General features: G+C 39.8%; 1 protein-coding gene across 1 annotated transcript in view; it reads right to left on the reverse strand.

Annotated features, from left to right (window-relative positions):
* The window catches only part of OCA2 (OCA2 melanosomal transmembrane protein), a 444,033-nt gene that overhangs the window by 233,764 nt on the left and 185,288 nt on the right, over positions 1–24,981 (reverse strand). Inside the window, exons 5-6 of the mRNA XM_089693490.1 lie at positions 18,624–18,681; positions 12,535–12,607 (exon numbers count right to left, since the gene is read on the reverse strand). Of these exons, the coding sequence (XP_089549616.1) occupies positions 12,535–12,607; positions 18,624–18,681 (131 nt within the window). The remainder of the gene's footprint in view (positions 1–12,534; positions 12,608–18,623; positions 18,682–24,981) is intronic.

Here is a 24,981-nt window from a genome sequence, read left to right on the forward strand (position 1 = left end):
TTTAGACAACGAAATCAATAAAGTGAGAGAACAACTCACACCGTTCAAGGGTACAACAGAATACATTGCAGAATCCAGCAAACTGCAAATCCATTTAGAAGGTGTAGAATGTACACAGAAAAACAAAAAACGCAATAAATATTCTAGGGACACTAGGGATTACCAGGACAAGTAATTATTCAAATGGCAGATCCCCAAAGCAGATACCCTTCAGGACAAATATCCCTCAACCTCCATGAATAATTTTACTAAAAGTACTGCTACCAGTTTTGCACATGGTACTCCCCAATTAAGGGAAGAGGGCAATTATGGCTCTAGATCACCTAGGAGACCTATGACTAGAAACAATTCATCTGTCCCTGTTCATAACAGATTTGAACCCCTTTATGATGTGGAAGATGATAATGTTGGCTCCAGGAATATGAGATGGCATCCAGTTCGTCCTAAGAAACCACGCCACCATAACAATAACTTCTCTCATCAACAACAACATAGGCAGCCACGTAATCCCAATTATAACCATTATCAGGGCACATTTAGGAAGACTCGGGGTCCTCCTCGACACCTTAGTTCTCATTATAATGGACAATCCTACCACTCTCCACAGAGAAGGGAAACATATCCCAACACTCATAACCGTAGGAATTTTAACGGTCATAATAAGGGTCACAACCATCATCACAGTAATTCCAAAAATTACAGTCATTTTAGGAGGGGGACACACACGGAAGAGAAGTGTTAGAACAGAGGATGCAGGGGAGGAAAGAGGGTGAATAGACCCAAAGAAAAGGAGAACATAATTGGTAAGGGCATATATAATTTGAGTGGCATCCCCCTTACAACACAAGAGCTTATAGTTCAAGACAAGGGACTAAAATATGCACCTAATACGAAACTTAACAAGTTTCAGATCTATGTGGACATCCACAAGTTCGCAAGGAAGTTGTCAATTAAGAGACATTTTATGAGTAAAACCACGGGATCTAGTATTCTAACTATCAAATCCCATCATTCCAATCTCAGAAATGCATCCCTATTCAACCCTCCACCGCATAAACAATCATACATTAATATCTTTAAGGAATTGGTAATTAAGGACACTGAAGCAATCTAGATCAAATGGCCACGGAACTCCAGAGACCTAGATATAGACCTTAAATCCCTATTAAATAATAAAGACCTAGTCATACGGCCTGCAGATAAGGGAGGGGGCGTAGTTGTCCTGAGAAAAACAGATTGCATCACAGAAGCTTTAAAGATCCTTGGAGAAAAGGACACTTACACTATACTCCTGAAAAATCCACTCACCACATTCAAAAGTTCTTTAAAGAGTCTCATTAAACAGGGATATGACCTCCATGTAATTAATAGTAAAGAAAGAGACTATGTCCTAAGGCACCCAGACTTCTGGTATTTTACTATCTTCCGAAAATACATAAAGATCCCATATATCCTCCTGGCAGGCCGATAATTAGTGGGATTGGTTCCCTATGTTCTAAAGTCGGTGAGTACATCGACTACTTTTTACAACCCTTGGTTTCATCTACTCCATCCTACATCAAAGACACTAAACAGGTATTGAATGAGGTTGGTACACTCAACTGGAATCCAGAACTCACTACCTTCCTTGTTACAGCAGACGTAACCTCATTATATAGCAATATAAATCACAATGATGGAATGATAGCAGCGGATTATTATCTTGATCTACCTGAGAATGTCTCCATAACACATAAAACATTCATCTTGGACTTATTGAATTTCGCGATGAGAAGCAACTACTTCTGGTTCAATAATATTTTTTATTTACAAACCAGGGGTGTCGCGATGGGGGCCAAATTCACTCCCAGCCTGGCCACCCTCTTAATGGCCAGATGGGAGGAGGATATTATTTATTCCAGAGAGTGGCCAGAATTAATATTTTATAATAGGTATATAGACGATGTTCTCTTATTGTGGCAGGGAGAGGAAACAGCCCTAATTATTTTTTTTGGGACATTAAATAACAATAATCTGAATATCCATCTCACCTATGAATACAGTGTTGACTGTGTTAATTTTCAACATTACCATCATTAACAAAGGAGGATATTGTATTACGGAAGCGTACTTCAAACCATCTGACAGAAACGAGTATATCCCTACTGACAGCTGCCACCACCCACGTTGGTTGGCGGGCATCCCTAAAAGCCAGTTTCTGAGGATAAGGCGTAATTGTACTGAAATTGATACTTACCATGAAAAAGCACATATCCTCAGACAGAGATTTTTAGATAAGGGATACGTGGCAAGCACTTTAGATTTAGAGATTGACAATGTGGTCCATATGAATAGACACAGCATGCTCTCAGGACCACCAACATTGAAAAAGAATATGTTTTGTTCGTTCATTACTCCTTATTCTATTAAACACAAAACCATACGCCATATTGTGAAGAAAAATTGGGAACTTCTCAGAGCAGATCCCATCCTCTCTAGTGCTTTACCCCCAAACCCAGAAGTTGTTTTTAGGAGGGTACCATCTCTGTGCAAGATGATTGCCCCCAACATAACTGATCCCCCTCCTTGTCCTAACTTATTCAGTAATCTTAAGGGTTTCTTTCCCTGCAAAAAGTGCCAGATTTGCAAACATAGTAGGATGTCAAAAAAGAAAATTGAGTCTTTTACCTCAACCACAATGGGAAAAGACTAGAACATATCCACTTTTATTTCTTGCAATACCCATCATGCAGTGTACCTCCTGGAATGCCCGTGCCGGAAACAGTACATAGGCCGGACTACCAGGAGACTCCGTGACTGCTTTCACGACCATGTATACAACATTAAAAGAGGCTTCCACGAACATTCATTGTCAAAACACTATGGGGATTTTCATCATAGAGACCCATCTTCCCTTAAATTTGTAGGGATAGACGTTGCACAACATCACTGGCGCGGCACTAAAAAAATGTTGACAGGTCTCACGCCTAGAGACTAAGTGGATTTTTGAAATGAAATCCATGACTCCCTTAGGACATAATGTCGAGGTAGACATTAATAGCTACATCGATAATAGCTGAATCCGATATAAAGTGTACTCCATTAATACATGAATTTTCAGACTTATCTTTAGGGATTTTACTGTATGTACACATAATGTTAGTATCATGTCTTAACATATTTAAATTACATTGGATATACTTTTATATTCTTAATGACACAACATGTGTCTTTTGGGGAATTTTATTTTTATTTTACTTTTTATAATACATATGTTTATATATCTTATTATTGATCTTATACATTTTTCCATTACATAATTCCCATTATTAAACTCCCCATGCTTCGTCAGATTTATAAATATATAATACGTTGCTTAATGGACTATTGCAGTTATTATCATGTGGTAATGCATTTCGTACCTTTATAATTATATATTTTATCATTTAACATCATATATTATACCCCTATTTTATCATATCTTCCAATTTTACTTTTTAATTTTTATTTCATATACAGTTGCAAGAAAAAGTATGTGAACCCCTTGGGATTACGTGGAGTTTTGCATGAATTGGGCATAAAATGTGCTCTGAATGTCATCTAAGTCACAACAATAGAAGAACACAGTCTGCTGAACATAATACTACACAAACATTAGATGTTGCCATGGTTTAATTGCACACAAAATGTAAACATTCACAGTGCAGGGAGGAAAACGTATGTGAGGCCCTAGCTTAATGACTTCTCCCAGAGCTAATTGGAGCCAGGAGTGAGCCAACCTTGACTCCAATCAGTGTGATGATATTGGATGTGTTGCTGACAGCTGTCCTGCCCTTACAAAACACACACCTGTTTTGGGTTTACTGGTTTCAAGAAGCACTGTCTGATGTGAACCATGCCTCACAGAAAAGAGCTCTCAGAAGACCTACGATCAAGAATTGTTGACTTACATGAAGCTGGAAAGGGTTACAAAAGTATCTCCAAAAGCCTTGATGTTCATGTGTCCACGGTAAGACAGACTGTCTACAAATGGAGAAAGTTTAGCACTGTTGCTACTCTCCCTAGGAGTGGTCGTCCTGTAAAAATGACTGCAAGAGCACAGCGCAGAATGCTGCATGAGGTAAAGAAGAATCCCAGAGTGTCAGCTAAAGACCTACAGAAATCTCTGGCACATGCTAACATTTTTGTTGACACATCTACAATAAGGAAAACATTAAACAAGAATGGAGTACATGGGAGGACACCACGGAGGAAGCCATTGCTGTCCAAAAAGAATATTGCAGCACGTTTGAAGTTTGCAAAAGAGCACCTGGATGTTCCACCGCACTACTGGCAAAATATACTGTGGACAGATGAAACCAAGATTGAGTTGTTTGGGAAGAACACGTGTGGAGAAAAAAAGGCACAGCACACCAACATCAAAACCTTATCCCCACTGTAAAACATGGCGGAGCGAGCATCATGGTTTGGGGCTGCTTTGCTGCCTCAGGGCCTGGACGGATTGTTGTCATTGATGGGAAAATGAATTCCAGAGTTTATCAAAACATTTTGCAGGAAAACGTACGACCATCTGTCCGCCAACTGAAGCTCTGCAGAGGATGGGTGATGCAACAGGACAATGACCCAAAGCATACAAGTAATTCAACAAAACAATGGCTGCAACAGCACAGAATACGCCTTCTGGAGTGGCCCAGTCAGAGTCCTGACCTCAACCCCATTGAAATGCTGTGGCATGACCTTAAGAGAGCCATTCACACCAGACATCCCAAGAATATTGCTACACTGAAATAGTTTTGTGAAGAGGAGTGGTCCAAAATTACTCCAGATCGTTGTGCAGGTCTGATCTGCAACTACAGGAAATGTTTGGCTGAGGTTATTGCTGTCAAAAGGAGGGTCAACCAGTTATTAAGTCCAAAGGTTCACATACTTTTTCCTCCCTGCACTGTGAATGTTTACATGTTATGTGCAATTAAACCATGGCAACATCTAATGTTTGTGTAGTATTATGTTCAGCAGACTGTGTTCTTCTATTGTTGTGACTTAGATGACGTTCAGAGCACATTTTATGCCCAATTCATGCAAAACTCCACGTAATCCCATCGGGTTCACATACTTTTTCTTGCAACTGTATACTCATGTTTTATTTGTTATGGACTATGGGAAATCCATTATCTATTACCCATGTGATTGAATTGCTATCATTTTTATTGACTCTAGATTTCTGTATTGTCATAAAATTGTGATCACCAGGAAAATGGTGACCGCATTTCTCGCGCATGCGCAGTCATCTTTTATGCGCACACGTTTTTCATTATATACCTTACTTGCATACTTTTGACAATAGATGACCTTTGGGCATTTAACTATCTTCCCAGCCATTGGATTAGAATCTGTTGGCCATTGCATGGATCTTGGCAATACACCACTTCATCTGGATTGAGACATCAGCAAAACGGCGGCCGTACGGCTCACGCATGCGCAGTTCAACATGGCTGTACATGCTTTCCAACCAAGAAAATGGCGACCAGAACACTCGTGCATGCGCAGTGTGATGCGTGTCAGCCATTTTCAGAAAATCGTAAAGTCACCAAAAACATGGCGCTCGCGCATGCGCAGTAGGCCAAACTTTGGCAAAATGGCTCTAGCGCGATTGGGTGCAATTTTTTTTCCAATAAATAAGAGCAATGAGATGTCAGACCTGCATGGCATCACCCCTACAGCAGACGTGTCATTACACAAAATGCGTCTAGCAGGAGCCCTTGCACGCCTTGACATCACGTCGCCAGATCAGGAGGTTCGGCGGCCACCCTATGGTTTCCACTGGTCAGTGTATTCAGGAGCTTATTACTACTCACAATCACCCTGTGCGTTTATGCTCATATTGTTACTTTATTAATTTTTATCTAAATAAACCTTTACAATACTACACTATGAGCACTTTTATCTTTACTACTTGGTACTGAGCCTCCACACCTCAGCCCAGTATCCCAGGTATCTGTCCAGGCTGGAGAAGTAAGAGTGTCAGACCAGACCATTATCCCCGCACCTGCCATCTGAGCGACCACCAGAGGACACTCCCACTACCAGGCTATACCTTCACAGGACCTCCAGCTACATGAGATCTCTATATGCGCATTAAGATTGCACTTCCGGTGAGTGGGCAATCTCTCCATACCTCCATGTCGGGATACTTGAATACACTCGTTTTGATTGAAGTCATATTTATTACCTTGGACTGTTTACCATTCAGTTTACAGGACTCCTTTATGTAGGATTTATATCCGGCTAACTGTATATACCACATTTATTTATTCATTTATTATTATAGCGCTGCACTCCCTATTTTATGTTGCATATATAAGAAAGGCTTTGTGGTTCCTTTTTAGTGCATTAGCTGCTTCACACGGTGCGCTCGCTAGCTCACACACCTACATTTTTCCACACTGCACTGAATGGCACCACATATCACAAAACAGCAAAGCAGCACACTTTGCTTCTAAGCAGTGACATGAAATGTGGCAATTCAAATGAAGTTGACAAAAAAATGCATCGCACAACTCCTTGCTGGAGCAAAAGTTGATTAAGCGTGCAAATTAAAGTGCTACATTTTACTATGCAGGCTAGTAGGAACCTAGCCTTTGTTAGGTACGCAGTAACCTGCATGGTAAAATGCATGGTGCACCAGGGTGGCTTCACTTTTGTAAATGCATGAAGCAACAGTGTTCTGTTTATTTTAAATGTTAGAAACAATTTATAATTGGATTCGTTGTGCTGGCTGACTTGATCGTGTAAATAATGTAGTAGTCTGCCTTTGGTTTTGCAGAGCATAGATAAAAACAAACTATAAATCTCTTTCTAAACTTCCATTTGCCATGTAGACTCTTAGGATGGGTCATATAGTGTATTTAGTACTTGGGTCATATTTTTCAATTCTGTGGTCTGTTTATTTTCATCCCATTGATATCATCAATATGTAAAGCTTTTTGGGTGCATGCCTATTGTTACAATGATTGTGTCATACTTAAAAAGAATTTATTGTAATAAATGGAACACTAAATTACATTTCAAAAAATGAAAGCTTGGGGCTGTGACATTCATTTTTTTTATTTGAACAGTTAATGAATCGCTGACCACCAAGCATGCTCTAAATGCAGGCAGAACGTCATCTCAATAACCCAGGTGTTGGGCTCTCCTTTATATCCAAAGCATCCAACAACTGTTCTATTTTCATTGATTTATAGTAACTATACAATTGCTATAGAAGTTGAAATTTTAATTGAGCTTTGTTACATTTGTTATGCATTAAAAAACAGAAACATACATTGACTTTACCAGCTGCCAATTCAGAAGTCTAGTGGGAAGTGAATTTCCTATGGCCTGAAACAAGAGATGTTACAACAGCTTTTGTTTAATGGTTTAATTGTGATAAATGTAGTTGTGTCATGGTAAATGTAGTTCTGCTTCCAATTTTAGTAACAAATTAGCAAGAACGGTTTGGACAGGATATCTGCAGCTTTTGTCAGAGTAATGAAAGTGGAAAGAATTTCAAATTATAGGCACAGAGAACGACTGCTGTTCTTTATACTAGTGCATTATAATTCTGGTTTAATAGGGAAATGGGAAAGGAGGAGATTTCAGATGTGTAAGAAATTGAGCTGCTAAAATTTCCTTCATCTCTTTGGTGGTTAAAGAGTAAAGGGTACCCTCAAGATTTATCTTCTGTAGTGGGTTCAAATAATTAATCTTTTGTACAAAGGCAATAGGCAGTCACTAACTGGCCTGTTGCCCAGGTACTGATCTGTTCTTGTGCTTTCAATATGCAGCACTAGTAGAATCATTTTTCCATTATGTGAATTAATTACAAAGTAGCAGTCATTAACTCACAACATTAAGCTGTCACGTTACTAGAAGAAGAAAGAGAAAACAAAGATAGTAGTGTTGCTGTCGGTTACTGCCTTTTTGTAGTTATCCATTTAACTGATCTATTGAAGCTTGGTAGACAAATGAGTAGTTGTCGCAGTAAAATACAAGAAATCTGGAACAAAAAAATTTAGTGATTACTACATGTCAACTTCGGTACTTTTGTATTATTTTTTTTCTGTAGATTACAGCAAAGTTAGAATCTTGGTCGAGTTCAGAAAGCAAAGTAGGAAAGGAAAAAAAAAAGAAGTAAAAGCAAAACCTGACTAACTCTAAACCACATGAAAAACTCTGTAAATTTTAGCACTGAGAGGTCTACCAAAGAGGAAGATGACCACAAGTGATGATATCCAATGGATCATCGAACCCCTCATGTATTGTTTTGTTACTGTATTGTCTCATGTTCTGTCCCCCACTATAATGTACAGCACTGAGCATATCTTCTGGCGCTATATAAATACTGTATAATAATAATAATCATGAACTTCATCAGGAATGTGTAGTAGATGCTGCCCTCCTCAGCTGAGGAAGTCTTGGGAAAATTACAAAAAGAACAAATAGGAGGGCGCAAACACCCTAGTGCATTACCAACAATTTATTGTTCACAAAACACAGATACCAAATGGACACTTACAGAAGTGGAAAGTAAAACTGCATAAAAACCACAAGATGCAATAGGAAGGGGAATCACGTGTGTCCATGCAACCCAGTTGGATGCGCTTCAGAGGCATACCTCCTTCCTTGGAGCCATGCTAAACAACATGTGATAGAGCCAGAGGTATATATTATATACTTACATATACTATACACACTCACATACACCGTATATATATATATATATATATACACACACACACACACACACACTGTATATATTGAACCATGGATTGAACACCACTGGCCTCACTATAGGGGGTGGAGCCACTGCTTATTTCATAAGGTCTCCAAACAAACCAAAACCTCTCTCTCTCTCTCTCTCATTTATATACAGGGCTACAAGGACAAACTGCATTGTGTTCCTTGATAGTATTATATTGCAATCATGTTTTTTGCATATATACAAAACTTTAAAAAAAATTTTTGGCTCAGAGTTTGGTGTTTCTGTTGGTTTGATATAACCGGTGAGGCCAGTGGTGTTCAATCTAGTTCAAAAATGTTATACAGTGTGTGTATATCACGTTGACTAGCATAGCTCCGTGGAAGGAGGTACTCTGGGTTGGACACACGCAATTCCCCTTGCTGTGGCATCTTGTGGTTTTTATGCAATTTTATTTTCCACTTCTGTGAATATCAATTTGGCCGCTATGTTTTGTGAACAATAAATTGTTGATAATGCACTAGGTGTTTGTGCCCTCCTGTTTCTTCTTTTCGTAGTTTTCACATAACTCTAAACGACATTCTAAGCTTAATCTATCTAACCCTGTAAAAAAACCAAAATCACTATACTTACCTATACTACACTATACTTATCTGTTCTGCAGCCGCTCCAGTCCCAGGCTAAGTTGTCAGCGGCGGCTTCAGTGTGTAGGAGAGGTAGCTGACAACGGAAACCCCATAATATCTCTATGAGTGATGTTACTTCCCAGCCGTTGCCGGCTTTCTCCTGCACAAAGAGGGTGCTCTGGAGAATGAACTAGAGCAGATGCTAAACAGGTAAGTATAGCGATTTTTTCTTTACAGGGCTAGATAGATTAGGCTTAGAATCTGGCTGAGAATAAATTTAGAGTTAGTTAGGTTTTGCCTTTACTTCCACTTTAAGGTTCCCTCTGTCTTCAGGGAGAAAAGGGACAGGAAGTGATTTTCACTGAAGACAGAGACATTCATTTTTCTATTTTCAGTAGCATGAGGAAGGGAGAGAAGCTCCAGCTTCACAGCCACATGTAGACATGCTACCCTAAATGTACCTATATGACGATATCCATTTGTACCAACATTGTCCCTTGTCATTTGATTATTTTTTGTAACAATTGCTATTAGGATCAGGGGCGGACTGACAACTCATGGGGCCCCCGGGCAATAGGGGATCATGGCGCCCCTGTGTCCTTGCCCACACTCAAACCACACCCAAAAAAGCCTATGAAAGGTACCAGGGGAATCTTATGGGGACCCCTACTGACCCCCGGCCCTAGGGCAATGCCGAGTTCTCGAATGGTTAGTCCCCCCCTGATTAGGATGTACCATTGTGGGAACCATGCTGCCTGCTTTAAATACAGTACAATTTTTCAACCATATAGAACATTAAACAAGAGAAACTACAGGTAGTTCCACATTTCCTCAACTATAAAGGAGCCTTTGGCTTTTCTACATCTCCTGCACCCTTTCTATATTTCCTCTGCTGAATTTAGTCACCAATGTTCATAGGCAGACAAAACACGTTAACAAAATTAGGAGAAAAAACCCACAGTTGATAAATTTAGAGACTTTATGCTGCCTCCTCTAATCCTGCTGCCCAAGCCACTGGCCCTCTATTGTCATAAGGTAAATACAGCCCTTAAACATTTGTAGGTCTGCGCCTTCCTGTCCTAATGACAGTGCATAAAGATCTACCTTTTCTTCTCTGGTAAACTACATACAAAATGAGCTCTATATGGACATTACACTTACGCATAAATTTACACTTAAGACCTATGAATGGCATCATACATGCAGCATATTCTTTGCGTGTATGTCAATTTATCTAAATGTTCCTCTGTATGTTTAATGGAATACTATCAGCCTTTTACACCTTTCCATTAGAGGATTCCAGCACATTGATTCTTTTAACATTAAAAAAATTACTCTTCTTGAATAGCCAAATAATTCATTAAGACAATGCAACAGTTATTAATAGCCAATGCTTCATCTGGTACGTGTCCACTGCTACACATTAACTTTAACCAAGTGTAGAAACTTAACTGATAGGTGGATTAATCAATTAGGACAATATCTGATTGCCAGAGGTTTCAAGGTTTCATTAAGACAGATTAAGAATAAGATCAGGGCAGTTAACTCCTTAAGCTTTAAAAAAAAAAAAGTCTCAAGAGCCAACATTCAGCTGTCCATTGCTGTTCAGGCTGAATTGTGACACACACGCGCACACACACACACGGGTGTGAGTAAAATTGAAATATACTTAAGAAAACATGGAAGGTACAATAAAAGGGCTTTCTCAAAATTAAATCCGCTTCCCTGAACATGAAGCCGCACTCCACAGAAAACCCACTGGTAAGTGTATATAGCTGGTTATAGACAGTCCCTGCCCTTAGGCCACGTACCTCTGACATGTTTCACTCCTCCCTAGGGCTTAGTCATATGATTATGATTGGCCAGCTTTTCCAGTGGGAGCACCGTGGAGTGCAGCCTCGTTCTTTGATTTTGCTATATGTATTAAGCTAGATGAGCTCTTGTGACCTGCATCCAGGGCAGTGGACTTCCTGAGAGGCTGGTTTAGTAGCTTGGAGCAGAGCAGTTTTTCTTTTAGTATTTCATAGAATTGCAAGTATAAATGACTTTTCCTAGAGGTCATCAGAAGGACTAATAAACCATTTTCTATTGCTTAATTTTTCGCCAAAATCATAACAGTACTTTCAAATTGGTCAACAATTCATTTTTCAGGATTCCAACCATCACTGTATTAGGTGTGATATAAGCCAGCCCCCAGTTTTGTTTCACTAAACCATCGAGGGAGCATACATGAAAATTTCAGAGTAAATTTTAAGTAAAACAAAACATTTCTTACTGTTGTTCAAATTAATTCTGAATTCCAATCAGAACCATCAATAAACCTTGTCAGGCAGACCATCTTAGCTCTGTTCACTTGCCAGTGGACATAATTATACCCATATTGAAAGCTCAAACATAAAAAGAGTACGCAGAATAAAAAGGCGTTTTTACCAATAGAATGTAACTGATCGGTATAGTGGCTTCATTATTACCACTGTGCCCCTGCAATGCTGGGACCCAGGTTTATTGGCACAATGGGTTTAGCTGTCTTTTCTACAATCTCTCTTGCATTTTTTTCTACAATGTGTTTTTTCTGGATTCCAGCTGCAATTCAAAAATGTATTGGTTGGCCAATTGGCTTTTGCCTAAATTGATGTGATATGTGCTTGAACTTTTTAAATGCAGAAAACCACTATCAGTGGCTTCTCTATACAAAAAAAAAAAAATTAGAGGGATGTATATTAATTGCTTTTGTAAAAGCAGTCATACAATCTTAATTTCACTTTACAGATCTCTGCTGCTGTGAAAACTGTGTATGCAAACACTCTGTATATATTTAATTCAACTTTAACATCAGGTTAATAACTACAATAACTTAGAACTGTTTCAAAATACTAAGCAGCATCCCCTATTGATTCACAAGTCAATACATTTTGTATATAACAAAAGAGGAAAAAAACCTGCACAGAAGCACACCTTTTCATAGATTTCGGTCAGAGCAATATCATTTGGAGGCAATCTGAGAGGAGCAGCTTTTATGAAGCAAGTCATTTTCTTTGAAATTAATTCTACAGAATGGGGCTCTCAGACAGGGAGAAAATGAATCTCTGTGAATGTCACACTTTGAACAGTGGAAGAGCTATTATGTATCACCTTAAATTAAACCACATTACACTCTGTGATGAGAGACCATAACAGATGACTAAAGGATACCGTAGCTTTCCAAAGATGACAGGGCCAACATCTGCCATGGGCTGCCCTTATCAGGATAAGTGCTAAATAAAATCTGCAGCAAGTACCACAAACATGCAATTAGCAGATTATTTACGCAAAAAAAACAACTAATTTTTATTGTAATAACCACTGTGTAAAACTTTCACAACCACATAAAAGGATAGAAAAAAATACAGTTGCATAGAGGGATGAAAAACCCACACAAGAATACATTTCCTGTCATTTATCCACCCAAGCTGTTTGTCACTTGTCATGAGAGAGATTGCTATTGCTTACCTCCTGTTAAAATTTTAGATGCCTGATTAGTATGCTCAGCCTCCCAGATCTTCACAAATCTGGACTTGGAACTCTAAACCATCTAATATAAACAAGCCACTGCTACTATTTTTAAAATACGTGTCAATTGTAACTATCACACTTTTTTTTTTTTTTTTAGAAAAAAGACCTCCATCCCGGAAGATTTATACAGGATTTATATAGCGCCAACAGTTTGCGCAGCGCATTACAATATAAGGGAGGCAGTACAAATACAATACATTTCAGTACAGAAGGAATAGGAGGGCCCTGCTTGTGGAACTTGCAATCTAAAGGAAGGGGGAGGTGATACAAAAGGTGAAAGCTGCGGGGGATGACCTGGCGGAGGTGATTCAAGTACAGTTCTTACGTGGAGGTGGGGTAGGCTTCCCTGAATAAGTGAGTTTTCAAAGATCGCCTAAAAGCAGACAGGGTGGGGGCTGACCGGACATGCTGTGGTAGGGAGTACCAGAGGATGGAAGAGTCTCTGGAGAAGTCTTGAGGTGAGCGTGGGAGGAGATGATGAGGGAGCTAGAGAGGAGAATATCATGGGAGGAGCGGAGTGGGCGATTTGGGCAGTATCTGTGGATGAGGTTGGTGATATAGCTAGGGGCAGTGTTGTGGATGGCTTTAAGCTGTGGTTAGTATTTTGAATTTTATACGTTGGGTTAGTGGAAGCCAGTGAAGGGATTGGCAGAGAGGGGGAGCAGTCGCTGATCGGTTGGTAAGGTGCAGGAGTCTAGCAGCAGCATTCATAATAGACTGAAGGGGGGATAGCCTGTGTAACGGTAGATCAGTGAGGTGGGAGTTGTATTAATCGAGGCGGGATATAACCAAGGCGTGGATAAGTTGCTTTGTGGTGTCATTGGTCAGGAAGGGTCGGATTTTGGAAATGTTCCAGAGGCTGAGGCGGCAGGGTTTAGCCAGTGAGTGGATGTGTAGCCCAAAATAGAGGTCAGAGTCTAGGATTGCGCCTAGCAGCCTGGCATGAGGACAAGGACCAATGGTAGTGCTGTTGATCTTAATGGTAAAGTCATGAGTGGGGGATAGGGGAGGAGGAAATATTACAAGCTCAGTTTTTGAAAGATTGAGTTTAAGGTAGTTATGTGACATCCATGCTGATATGTCGCTTAGTAGATTTGTGATATGTGAGGAGATTGAGGGGGTGAGCTGGGGAGTGGAGAGATAGATCTGGGTGTCATCAGCATAGAGGTGGTATTGGGAGCCATGGGAGGTTATTAGTTGGCCCAGGGAGGAGGTATAGAGAGAGAAAAGGAGGGGCCCAAGAACAGAACCTTGGGGTACCCCAACAGAAAGAGGAAGCGGAGCGGAGGAGGAGGAGTTGTATGTGACACTGAAAGTGCGCTGAGAAAGATAAGAGGAGAACCAGGAGAGAGTGGAGTCATGGAGGCCGATGGAGTGGAGTTTACTGAGGAGGAGTGGGTGGTCAACTGTGTCAAAGGCAGCGGAAAGGTGAAGGAGTAGGAGTATGGAGTAATGGCAGTTGGTTTTAGCAGTTAGTAGGTCATTAGTGAGTTTTAGTAGGGCAATTTCTGTGGAATGTTGTGGGTGGAAGCCATACTGTCAGGGATCAAGAAGGTTGTTGTCAGTGAGGTAGCAGTTCATACGGTTGTGAACAAGGCGCTTGAGAAGCTTGGAGGCAAACGGGAGCAGGGAGATGGGTCTTAAGTTATTCAAACAGGTGGGGTCCAGCGAGAGTTTTTTGAGGATGGGGGTAACCAGTGCATGTTTGAGTGGGGAGGGAAAGGTGCCCATGGAGAGTGAGAGGTTGAAGATGTGGGTTACAGAGTTTAGGATAGAGCAGGAAGGAGGCTGAAACAATCATGAGGAGACAGGATCCAAGGGAGAGGTGGTAAAGTGGGCCTTGGAAAGGAGTTCGGTAACTTCCTTGGTGGTAACAGGGTCGAAGGAGGAGAGTGTAGAGTTTAGTGTTGGGCCTGGTATGTTGGTTAGAGGAGGAAGCTTGACACTGGAGATCTCATCACGAATTGTGTCGATCTTCTTCTTGAAGTGACTGGCAATCTCCTGTGAATTAAGGGTAGAGAAGAGTTGACGAGGCTTGGATGAAAGGGTCTTGATGAGAGTGTTATAGTAGGTTTGCTTAGCAGTGTGGAGGCTGGAGTTGTATTTGAGAAGAGCAGGTTTGTAGAGGGTAAAGTTTTTCAGGGACTTATTTTTACGCCATGCTCGCTCAAGAGTGCAGCTGCGTCTCTTGAGACTTCTGGTGTCATCTGTTTGCCAGGGTTGTGACAGGCAAGGCCTGGTTCTGCATGTAGAAAGAGGAGCAAGAGCATCGAGGGAGGATGATAGATAGTTGTTGTAGGCAGATGTGGCCAGGTCTGGGCAGGACAGGGGTGCAATTTCATCATAGAGGCACTCAGTAGCGGAGTGGAGTGGTTCAGGGCTGAGGTGATGGAGGTTTCTACAGGTAACGGTTTGCTGGTTGGAGGCATGGGAGGTAGGAAGCAGGGAGAGTGTGAAGCTGATAAAGTTGTGATCAGAGAGAGGAAAAGGGGTGTTAGAGAGGTTACAGGGAGTGCATAGGTGGGTGAATACAAGGTCAAGGGTGTTGCCATTGGAGTGGGTGGTGGATTGTGACCATTGTGTTAGGTTAAAAGAGGAAGTTAGGTTGAGTAGTTGAGAGGTGGCAGGGGTGTGAACATTGACTGGGATGTTAAAGTCACCGAGGATGATGGCAGGCACCTCAAAGGAGAGAAAGTATGGTAGCCATGCTGAAACATCATCGAGAAACCGTGAAACTGGGCCCGGGGGCCGGTAGATGACAGCGATCCTCAGACAAACAGGAGAAAAGAGAGGAATACAGTGCACTTCAAAAGAGCGGAGGGACAAAGATGGAGGGGCAGGAAGAACCTGGAACCTGGAAAATGATTTGTTACTCACCTGTCCCACTGAATTGATATTTCCAATGGGAAATGGGACTGGTAAGTTTAAGAAGTGGTTTTAAAAATAGCAAAGTTCACTTTAACAAAAGGTTAAAACCCCCTAAAGGATCTGTTAAAAAGCAGGACACCTGTGTAATGATAATTTCAAGGTTGGAAACTTCCAAGAAATACTTTATGGGAATATGTAAGCATATAACCCCTTTCCAAAAAGAAAATAACTGCTGCATATTGCAACATTTTACATGTATGGCCTGTAAGCGAACATACCATTGGATAGTTAACGTGTAAGCAAAGTCAAACCTTTTGGATAGAGTAGTGAGGGGATAAGGCCCCCATCAGGTTTATTGTTGTTTGCCTGTGCTCGGGAGATTCACCCACTCTATTTGTCTAGAGTAACCAGTCACTGGAACTAAAAGTCATGGAAGTTGTCACCAGAACAGGAGTTGAAATATACCAAAGGGGACATTTGTTTTCATGGCAACTTTCTTGAAAAGCTGAAAACCTGACAAGTACCAAATAATATTTTTTTTTGAAGACACACTTTAACCACTTCAAGTCCGGACACTTTCACCCCCCTTCCAGTCCAGGCTAATTTTCAGCTTTTAGTGCTATCACACTTTGAATGACAATTGTGCGGTCATGTAACACTGTATCAATATGAATTTTTTATCATTTTTTTGAGACAGATAAAACTTTATTTTGGTGGTATTTATTCACCACTGGGATTTTTATTTTTTTTGCTATATAAATGAAAAAGTCCAAAAATTTCGAAAAAAGGTTTTTCTTATAAAAGTTTGCAAATAAATCTTTCTTCATAAATCTTGGTCAAAATGTATTCATCTTTTTAGTACAAAAAAACATTAACCCAAATTAGTTTATAACCAAAAATTATAATTTTGCAAAATGTTTTTTTACATTTTTATTATTTTTTTTTATATTATGTTTGTTTTGTTTTTTTTAACATACTGTCATGCTAGCAGTACAATGTCACCATAGTGACACTGTACTACTTGTGAAGGGTGATGAAGATTATTTTATACTGATTGCTTTTACACCCATAAAGGCTGTAAAAGCAATCATTTCTCCTTCTCTCTGGCTGCATTCCTGCAGCCATTGAGAGATACCCCCCAAAAAAAACCCAGTTTCCTGTGCTTCAGTTATGAATTTCCACAGTGACAGTACATTCTTCCCCCACTTTCCATCCGGCAGGATTCTATTGTTTGCTTGCAGCTGCCAGTTGGAAGGATAGAAGGGAATCCCTCGTATGGCTCTCGCTGCAGCAACTAAAAACCAGCAGGAGTGAGAGAAGAAGCCAGCTTTCAACTGCTGCAGAGAGAGCCATACAAGGGATCAGTTCCAGTAATCCCCTCCCCTCACTGATCACTCTTCCTGCCCACAACCGATTCACCAACCTGCCTGTGCACTCCTGCTGGCCTGGGTCCCATATAGGAGGACTGGTGGTACTCACTTATACATGGCCCTGTATGTATACAGGCACATGGTGCAGTATGTGGTATTGCATATTGATACAGCAGATTCCAAAAGATGGCTTTGACATTTCAAATCATATCCTTTTGGGTGATGGTCACATTGTCTGTAGTTTGACCATCATGGAGGTGTACAGAATATCGCCTTTGATTGAAACACTCCTTTATTGTGGAAAAATTGTATACTGAGAGTGTCTCTATATTGGTCTTATATACACGTTTTATTGATTCTACATTGTATTATTGTGGACTTTTACATTTATTTAATTTACAACCTGTTGTCAGGTTTGATCAGCAGCTAAATGAATGAGTAGGGACATTTTAAATAAAGGTTTCATGGTGCTGTGGGGCACTGGGCAGGATAAACAAAGATCTCCTTGAAGCTTTTCTTCAGGTAAGTAATATATCACAAGCATGTTTAAAATTGCAGCTGTTAAAGTTTCACTAGAAGAGAATATTTAGTTTAAAACAAGTATTTCAACAGAGAAACATGGAAGCTGCCCTTGCTACTATTTTTGCAAGTGGAATTTCCATGGGTATTATTCATATCATTCTTCTACTTTTTGGTGAAGGACCAGGATAAGCATGAGCATTATCAGGTCTTGTATCATTTCACAGGGTGTGATTTTGTTCCAGGTGAATAAATAAAGTAATCCAATGATAAGTAGGTTAGGCGTGCTAAAAACAAGTAACAACAGCAGATTGGCCATTTCTGTCCTAACAGGTCCCCATTAAATTAAGCCACATTGATTTTGCAGCATGGGCAAGCCCTCCAATCACTATTATTGCATCCTATACCCATCCAAGTCTAACTTGATGCAATGACACTTCTGGAAACACATCTCAGAATGAAACAGCCAATGTACCTCAGTAGGAATAACGGATGCACCTACACTCAACAGTTCAAAGGCAGTCAAATATCCGTCAAAACTGCTACTTATCCACCTGAATTGAACACTCTCCTTTGGATATTCATTACCAAATTTTTTTCTCTGCTGTAATGATCACTAATGTGGTACAAGGGCCAACATTTATATCCGCTGTATCGTGATTTTGTTTATTTTTTTAATTCTACAAATCAATGTCTTTGTATGTTGCTGCATACTGTATATTCCTGTTGAAAACAAAACAAAAATGCAATACATACATTTTTTATATTTAAATAAATTGTAAACCCTAGTGGATGTTAAATGACAGTTTTCACAGCCATCCACGGAAACCTTTAAAAGCAAAATACTAGTCTAGAGTCATTATACCAAGAGAGCAAGGCAAATGAAATGTCAACTGTGATTTCAAGTCGACAGTTTCAAAAAGCAGAAAGGTGCTTCAGGCCATAGGTAATGTTTGCAAATGAGACACTCACCGAGCAGGCAACTACAATGATGAAGAGTCCGGTAATCTTCAGGTTTTTTAAGAAACACCTTGAGAGAAGAGAATTCAATAATAATAAAAAGGGATAAAAATAATCAAGGCTAGAAGAGAATCCACTGATGAGCAGTAATTTCTTTCCCTGACACCTTCTGCATTTATATCAGGCAATCACCTGCTCAATATTTTCTCATTAACTGTGTTTTCATCTTCACAATAGACACATTACACTAAGAATCGCTTAAGCACTTTGCAATGTGTTGATGCTCCTCTCCTCCATACATACAGCTTATAACCACTGTGCACCATTAAAGGGTTCCATACATGCTGGTCAAGTAGCTTGACAATTTATTTACTATCTATACAAAAATTCTTTGAAAATTATAGATGGGACATCATTCACTGATTACAATCTTTATACAATTTAAATTAAGTGCTTTGGCTCAATGAATAGAAATGGAGAGAAGCAACAACTAGAAAGATGAAATATATAGTGCTTAGCAAAACGCCTACATACCGCTGGGCATGGGACAATTCATACAGATGTCTGGCAAGAGACCTACTGGGCTAGTGGGGTAATTTTTCCCTCTGGACCAGTGTAATATACACTCACCAGCCACTTTATTAGTTACACCCTGCAATTACCAAGTTGGACCCCCTTTTGCCTTCAGAACTGCCTTAATGCTCCCTGGCATAGATTCAACAAGGTGTTGGAAACATTCCTCAGAGATTTGGGTCCATATTGACACGATAGCATCACGCAGTTGCTGCAAATTTGTCAGCTGCACAACCATGAACTGTTGATACAGGCAGGATGGATCCATGGTTTCATGTTGTTTATGCCAAATTCTGACCCTACCATCTGAATGTTGCAACTGAAACGGAGACTAATCAGACTAGGCAAGGTTTTTTCAATCTTCTTTTGTCAAATTTTGGTGAGTCTGTGCGAATTGTAGCCTCCATTTCCTGTTCTTAGCTGACAGAAGTAGCACCCACTCATGTTTGGTCGTCTGCTGCTGTAGGCCATCTACTTCAAGGTTTGACATGTTGTGCATTCAGAGATGGTTTTCTGCATACCTTGATTGTAACAAATGGTTATTTGAGTTACTGTTGCCTTTCTATCATCTTGAATCAGTCTGCCCATTCTCTTCTGACCCCTGACATCAACAAGGCAGTTTTGTCCATGCAACTGAAGCTCACTGGATATTTTCTCATTTTTGGACCATTCTCTGTAAACCCTAGAGATGGTTGTGCGTGAAAATCCCAGCATATCAACAGTTTTTGAAATACTCAGACCACCCTGTCTGGCACCAACAATCATATGCCACATTCAAAGTCACTTAAATCCTCTTTCTTCCCTATTCTGATGATCGGTTTGAACTTCAGCAAGTTGTCTTCACCACGTCTAGATACCTAAATGTATTGAGTTGCTGCCATGTGATTGGCTGATTAGCAATTTGTGTTACCAAGCAATTGAACAGGTGGACCTAATAAAGTGGCCAGTGAGTATGTTGGAATGGAGCCTTGAGTTGAGGTGCTTTACCATTTAGACATAAAATTAAAGTAGGATCTGCAGATAGTGACACATGATGAGCATTCTAAAGCTACATTATATAATCTGTTCCTTCTATAAAAAGACCTAGTTGGCTTTGCTTGACACAAAGGCAAAATGTTCTCAGTCCTCCCCTGCTCTCTTCCCTAGCTTTATTATTCCTATCTGTCATGTACTGTATTTTAATACTTTCCCCAACTTTATTATTCACCCGTGCATTACTATACAATTAAAACGTAGAAGCCATCATCAGTGTTATAGTTTAACTGCTCACCCACAAGAAGTAAGAATGCTCATTTTGAAACTTCAATTTACTATTCTTAGAAACTAGCCATTGTATAACCTTTAACTGCATATAAAATCATAAAATACAATAAAATATACCGTATTTTCCGGCGTATAAGGCGACTGGGTGTATAAGACGACCCCCTAATTTTCAAGTTAAAACATAGGTTTTGGGCTATACTCGCCATATAAGACTAACCCCCTTCCGAGGTAACACCATTTAAAAACATCAGATTTTTTTAATTTAAATGGTTATGACTTACTGGTACTTAAAATCCTTCTAAATCCTCATGTTCATCCTCTGACATCATAAGTTCACGAATGACATCTTGTGATACATTTGTAAGACAGTCATCATATGGATCAAATTCCAAATCAGATGGTTACCGCTGGATGTGCGGTAATACGGTAGCTTTGGCTGCATACATTATATATACAGCCCCCTGGATGTGCAGTAATGTACATACAGTATACCGCGCTGAGCCAAGCTGGCTCAAAACAAATGTCCCTATGACAGATTAATCTGTCAGCCCGCTGGATGTGTGATATATACAGTATACTGAGCCAAGCGGTTTCAAAACGTACTGGTACGCCCCTACGGTAATCAGACCCCTGGATGTGTGTATGTACGGTAGCTGAGGCTACATACAGTATACGCTGGGCCAATCATGGCGAGCGATGTATTCTACTAATGAATACAAAGCCTGCTCGGATTGGCTGAGGTTGTAACATCATCAGCCCACCTCTCTGACTCAGCCAATCCGAGCAGGCTTTGTATTCATTAGTAGAATACATCACTCGCCGTGATTGGCCCAGTGTATACTGTATGTAGCCACAGCTACCATACATACACGCATCCAGCGGGGTGATTACAGTAGGGATGTACCGGTACGTTTTGAAACCGCTTGGCTCAGCGCAGTATACTGTATATACCGCACATCCAGCGGGCTGACAGATTAATCTGTCATAGGAACATTTGTTTTGAGCCAGCTTGGCTCAGCACAGTATACTGTATGTACAGTATTACCACACATCCAGCCAGCTTGACCCAAACAAACTCAAGGTTCACATTTTATACCCCGTGTATAAGACGACCCCCAATTTGTGGGGTATATTTTTAAGTATAAAAAGTAGTCTTATACGCCAGAAAATACTGTACTTATGTCAACCTGTTCTGAGAGACATACTGTACATAGGCAGCTATTATTAACATTTAATTCTGACCATCCTGCTAATCCAATAGCTTCAGTTTGTTGACTCACTGAACCTAGTTAATTCAAGGTTTCAAAATCTCTGGCTAAGTATTCTGAGGCAATTGTGTTGATTTACTAAAGGCAAATATTCTGTGCCCTGCAAATGCAGTTGCTCTAGATCTGACAGGAAGGTCTGCTATGAGAGGGAAGCTCTGCTGATTTCTATCATCCAATCATGTGCAAGCTAAAATGCAATTTTTTTATTTTCCTTGAATGTGATTGGGTATTCTTTGCAATTTGAAGCTTTACCTCATTTACTAAGCTCTGGAGCAACTGCACTTGCAGTGCACAGTATATTTGCCATTAGTTAAACAATGACAGAACAGATTTTTTTTTTTTTGCATAAATGGGATTATCTTGAGCTACTTTACCTTGATGTATACACTAAAGCCAGCTTTATATGGATCAAATTCAAGGATCAGCGGTGACCAGCCAAGATTCAACCAATGTATGGGCAGGCTGATTGTACCCAAGTCGATCCATCGAGCAACTTGGGTACATCCAGCCTGTCTGATTTTTTTACATGCGATTACTGCCTTCAGCTACAGCTGCTAACAGTAATCATTGTGTTCTGCCAGCCGGGAAGGCTCCCCCCGCCAGAAAAACACTGGGGAAATAAAGCAATTTCTTTCCTTCCACCCGTAGTGGTAGGAAAGAAGCAAGTCATTTATGGCTTGCCTTACTGTAAATGCTGTAGGGACCTATAAATGGACAACAGATTGTTAGATTTTTTTTTTTACAAACTGTTTATTTGGAAACAATAAATCAATTACAAAAAGCCATTATGAGACTGCAAAATTACAGAAACATGATAAAAGAAAGGTATACAAGATCTTCAAAATTACAAAAAAGCACATTGAGGATCTATGTATGTATACACTGCAGAGGAAAATATATTGGATAAAGATTTCCAAAATTGACGATGTCTAAACCCAATGGAATCACTTCACATAGATTACATTATAAGTCAGAAAAGCATGTCATTCGGAAATTCAGATATTCCAAAAACGGCAGAAAACCAAGACATTTTATCGTGTAGGGTATAAAAAAATTCTATCCATTACCACAACATTATCATTTCTGTCTATATTGTAATTATTGAGAATGGGATAACCGAGGAGTTCCAATGTAAAGCTATAACCCATAACATTGCAATGCAAATGGTGTGGATAAGTCTATGTTCTTGGTGTAGAACACCCAGTATAAATGCAAAAAGAAAGCATATGAGTAGTTTCAGAGATAGTGACTTACCTGAAGTGACAAATGCAATTCCAGAAATTCTACACCACACTGGTGTCACAATCCCAAAAATATGTACCAAATGAGCCTCTAGACAATCAGCCCCTAAAGCACAACTCCAAGGAATATATCATGAAGTTTAGAAGGTGTATAGTACCATCTAGTAAGGAGCTTAAAGGACATCTCTATAACCGATTACAACTTGGTACTTTTGTGCAGGTTATTTAGCACGGTGTCCCAGTCCTCAGAGGAAAACTGAGTAGCACAGTCATTTTGCTATTTAATCATAAGGAAGGGAGTCAGAAAAAAGAACACTACAAAAAGTAAAACAAATCTGAATTCAACCCTTTTACCCTGGGAGAGTCATAGTAGATTCTCTCGAATAACCTCAGTGGAGAGCTAGGTGCTAGACCGTATTGTAAAAATGTGTACTTTGTAAATTATATAAATTTCCAATGGGGAATATTTTTATGCATAAGCAGGAAGTGGAAAAAAGCAAATGCTGAGCCTGCTTGAAAAGAAGAGAGTAATAAAATTAGTAGAATGCCACCAAGAAAAGCAGTAACAAAAGCAGGGTATCTTATCTCTTCTTATTCACTGTACCTATTAACTGTAGAAAGGCCTAATAATGCATTCCCTTCAGTTGTTTTAGATATATATATATATATATATATATATATATATATATATATATATATATAGTGGGGATAGAAAGTTTGGGCACCCCAGCTAAAAATGTGTACTAATGTGCATAAAGAAGCCAAGGAAAGATGGAAAAATCTCCAAAAGGCATCAAATTACAGATTAGACATTCTTATAATATGTCAACAAAAGTTAGATTTTATTTCCATCATTTACACTTTCAAAATAACAGAAAACAAAAAAATGGCATCTGCAAATGTTTGGGCACCCTGCAGAGTTAATATCTGTACTGCCCCCTTTGGCAAGTATCACAGCTTGTAAACGCTTTTTGTAGCCAGCCAAGAGTCTTTCAATTCTTGTTTGAGGTATCTTTGCCCATTCTTCCTTACAAAAGTCTTCCAGTTCTTTGAGATGTCTGTCACACACAGCTCATTTAAGGTCTATCCATAGATTTTCAATTATGTTGAGGTCAGGAGATTGTGAAGGCCATGGCAAAACCTTCAGTTTATGCCTCTTGATGTAATCCCCCATGGATTTTGAGGTGTGTTTAGGATCATTATCCATTTGTAGAAGCCATCCTCTCTTTAACTTCAGCTTTTTCACAGATGGCATCAAATTACCATCCAAAATTTGCTGAAATTTTATTGAATCCATTTTTCCTTCTACTCGTGAGATGTTCCCTGTGCCACTGGCTGCAACACAACCCCAAAGCATGATTGATCCAACCCCATGCTTAACAGTTGGACAGAGGTTCTTTTCATTAAATTCTGTGCCGCTTCTTCTCCAAACGTACCTTTGCTCATTCCAGCCAAAAAGTTCAATGTTAACCTCATCGGTCCACAGAACTTGTTTCCAAAATGCATCAGGCTTGTCTATATGTTCATTTGCAAAGTTCAAACGATGATTTTTGTGGTGAGGACGTAGAAGAGGTTTTCTTCTGATGACTCTTCCATGAAGACCATATTTGTACAAGTATCTCTTTATAGTGGAATAGTGTACCACAACTCCAGTGTCTGCCAGATCTTTCTGGAGAGATCGTGCAGTCAAACGTGGGTTTTGAATTGTTTTTCTCACAATCCTGCAAGCTGTTCTGTCTGATATTTTTCTTGGTCTTCCAGATCTTGCTTTAACTTCCACTGTTCCTGATCACTGCCATTTTTTTATTACATTCCGAACAGAGGATATTGACATCTGAAAACGCTTTGCTATCTTCTTATAGCCTTCTCCAGCTTTGTGAGCGTCAACTATTTTCAGTTTCAGTATTCTAGACAACTGCTTAGAAGAACCCATGGTGCTGATTGTTGGGGCAAGGTCAGATGAGTCTGGGCATTTAAAACCTTTGAGATTGACATCACCTGGTCTTCCCAGACGATGATTGAGAA

The sequence above is a fragment of the Staurois parvus genome, unplaced genomic scaffold, assembly GCF_062004578.1.
Source record: "Staurois parvus isolate SC_StPar_1 unplaced genomic scaffold, SC_StPar_1.0 ptg000634l, whole genome shotgun sequence".
Taxonomy (NCBI): Eukaryota; Metazoa; Chordata; class Amphibia; order Anura; family Ranidae; genus Staurois; species Staurois parvus.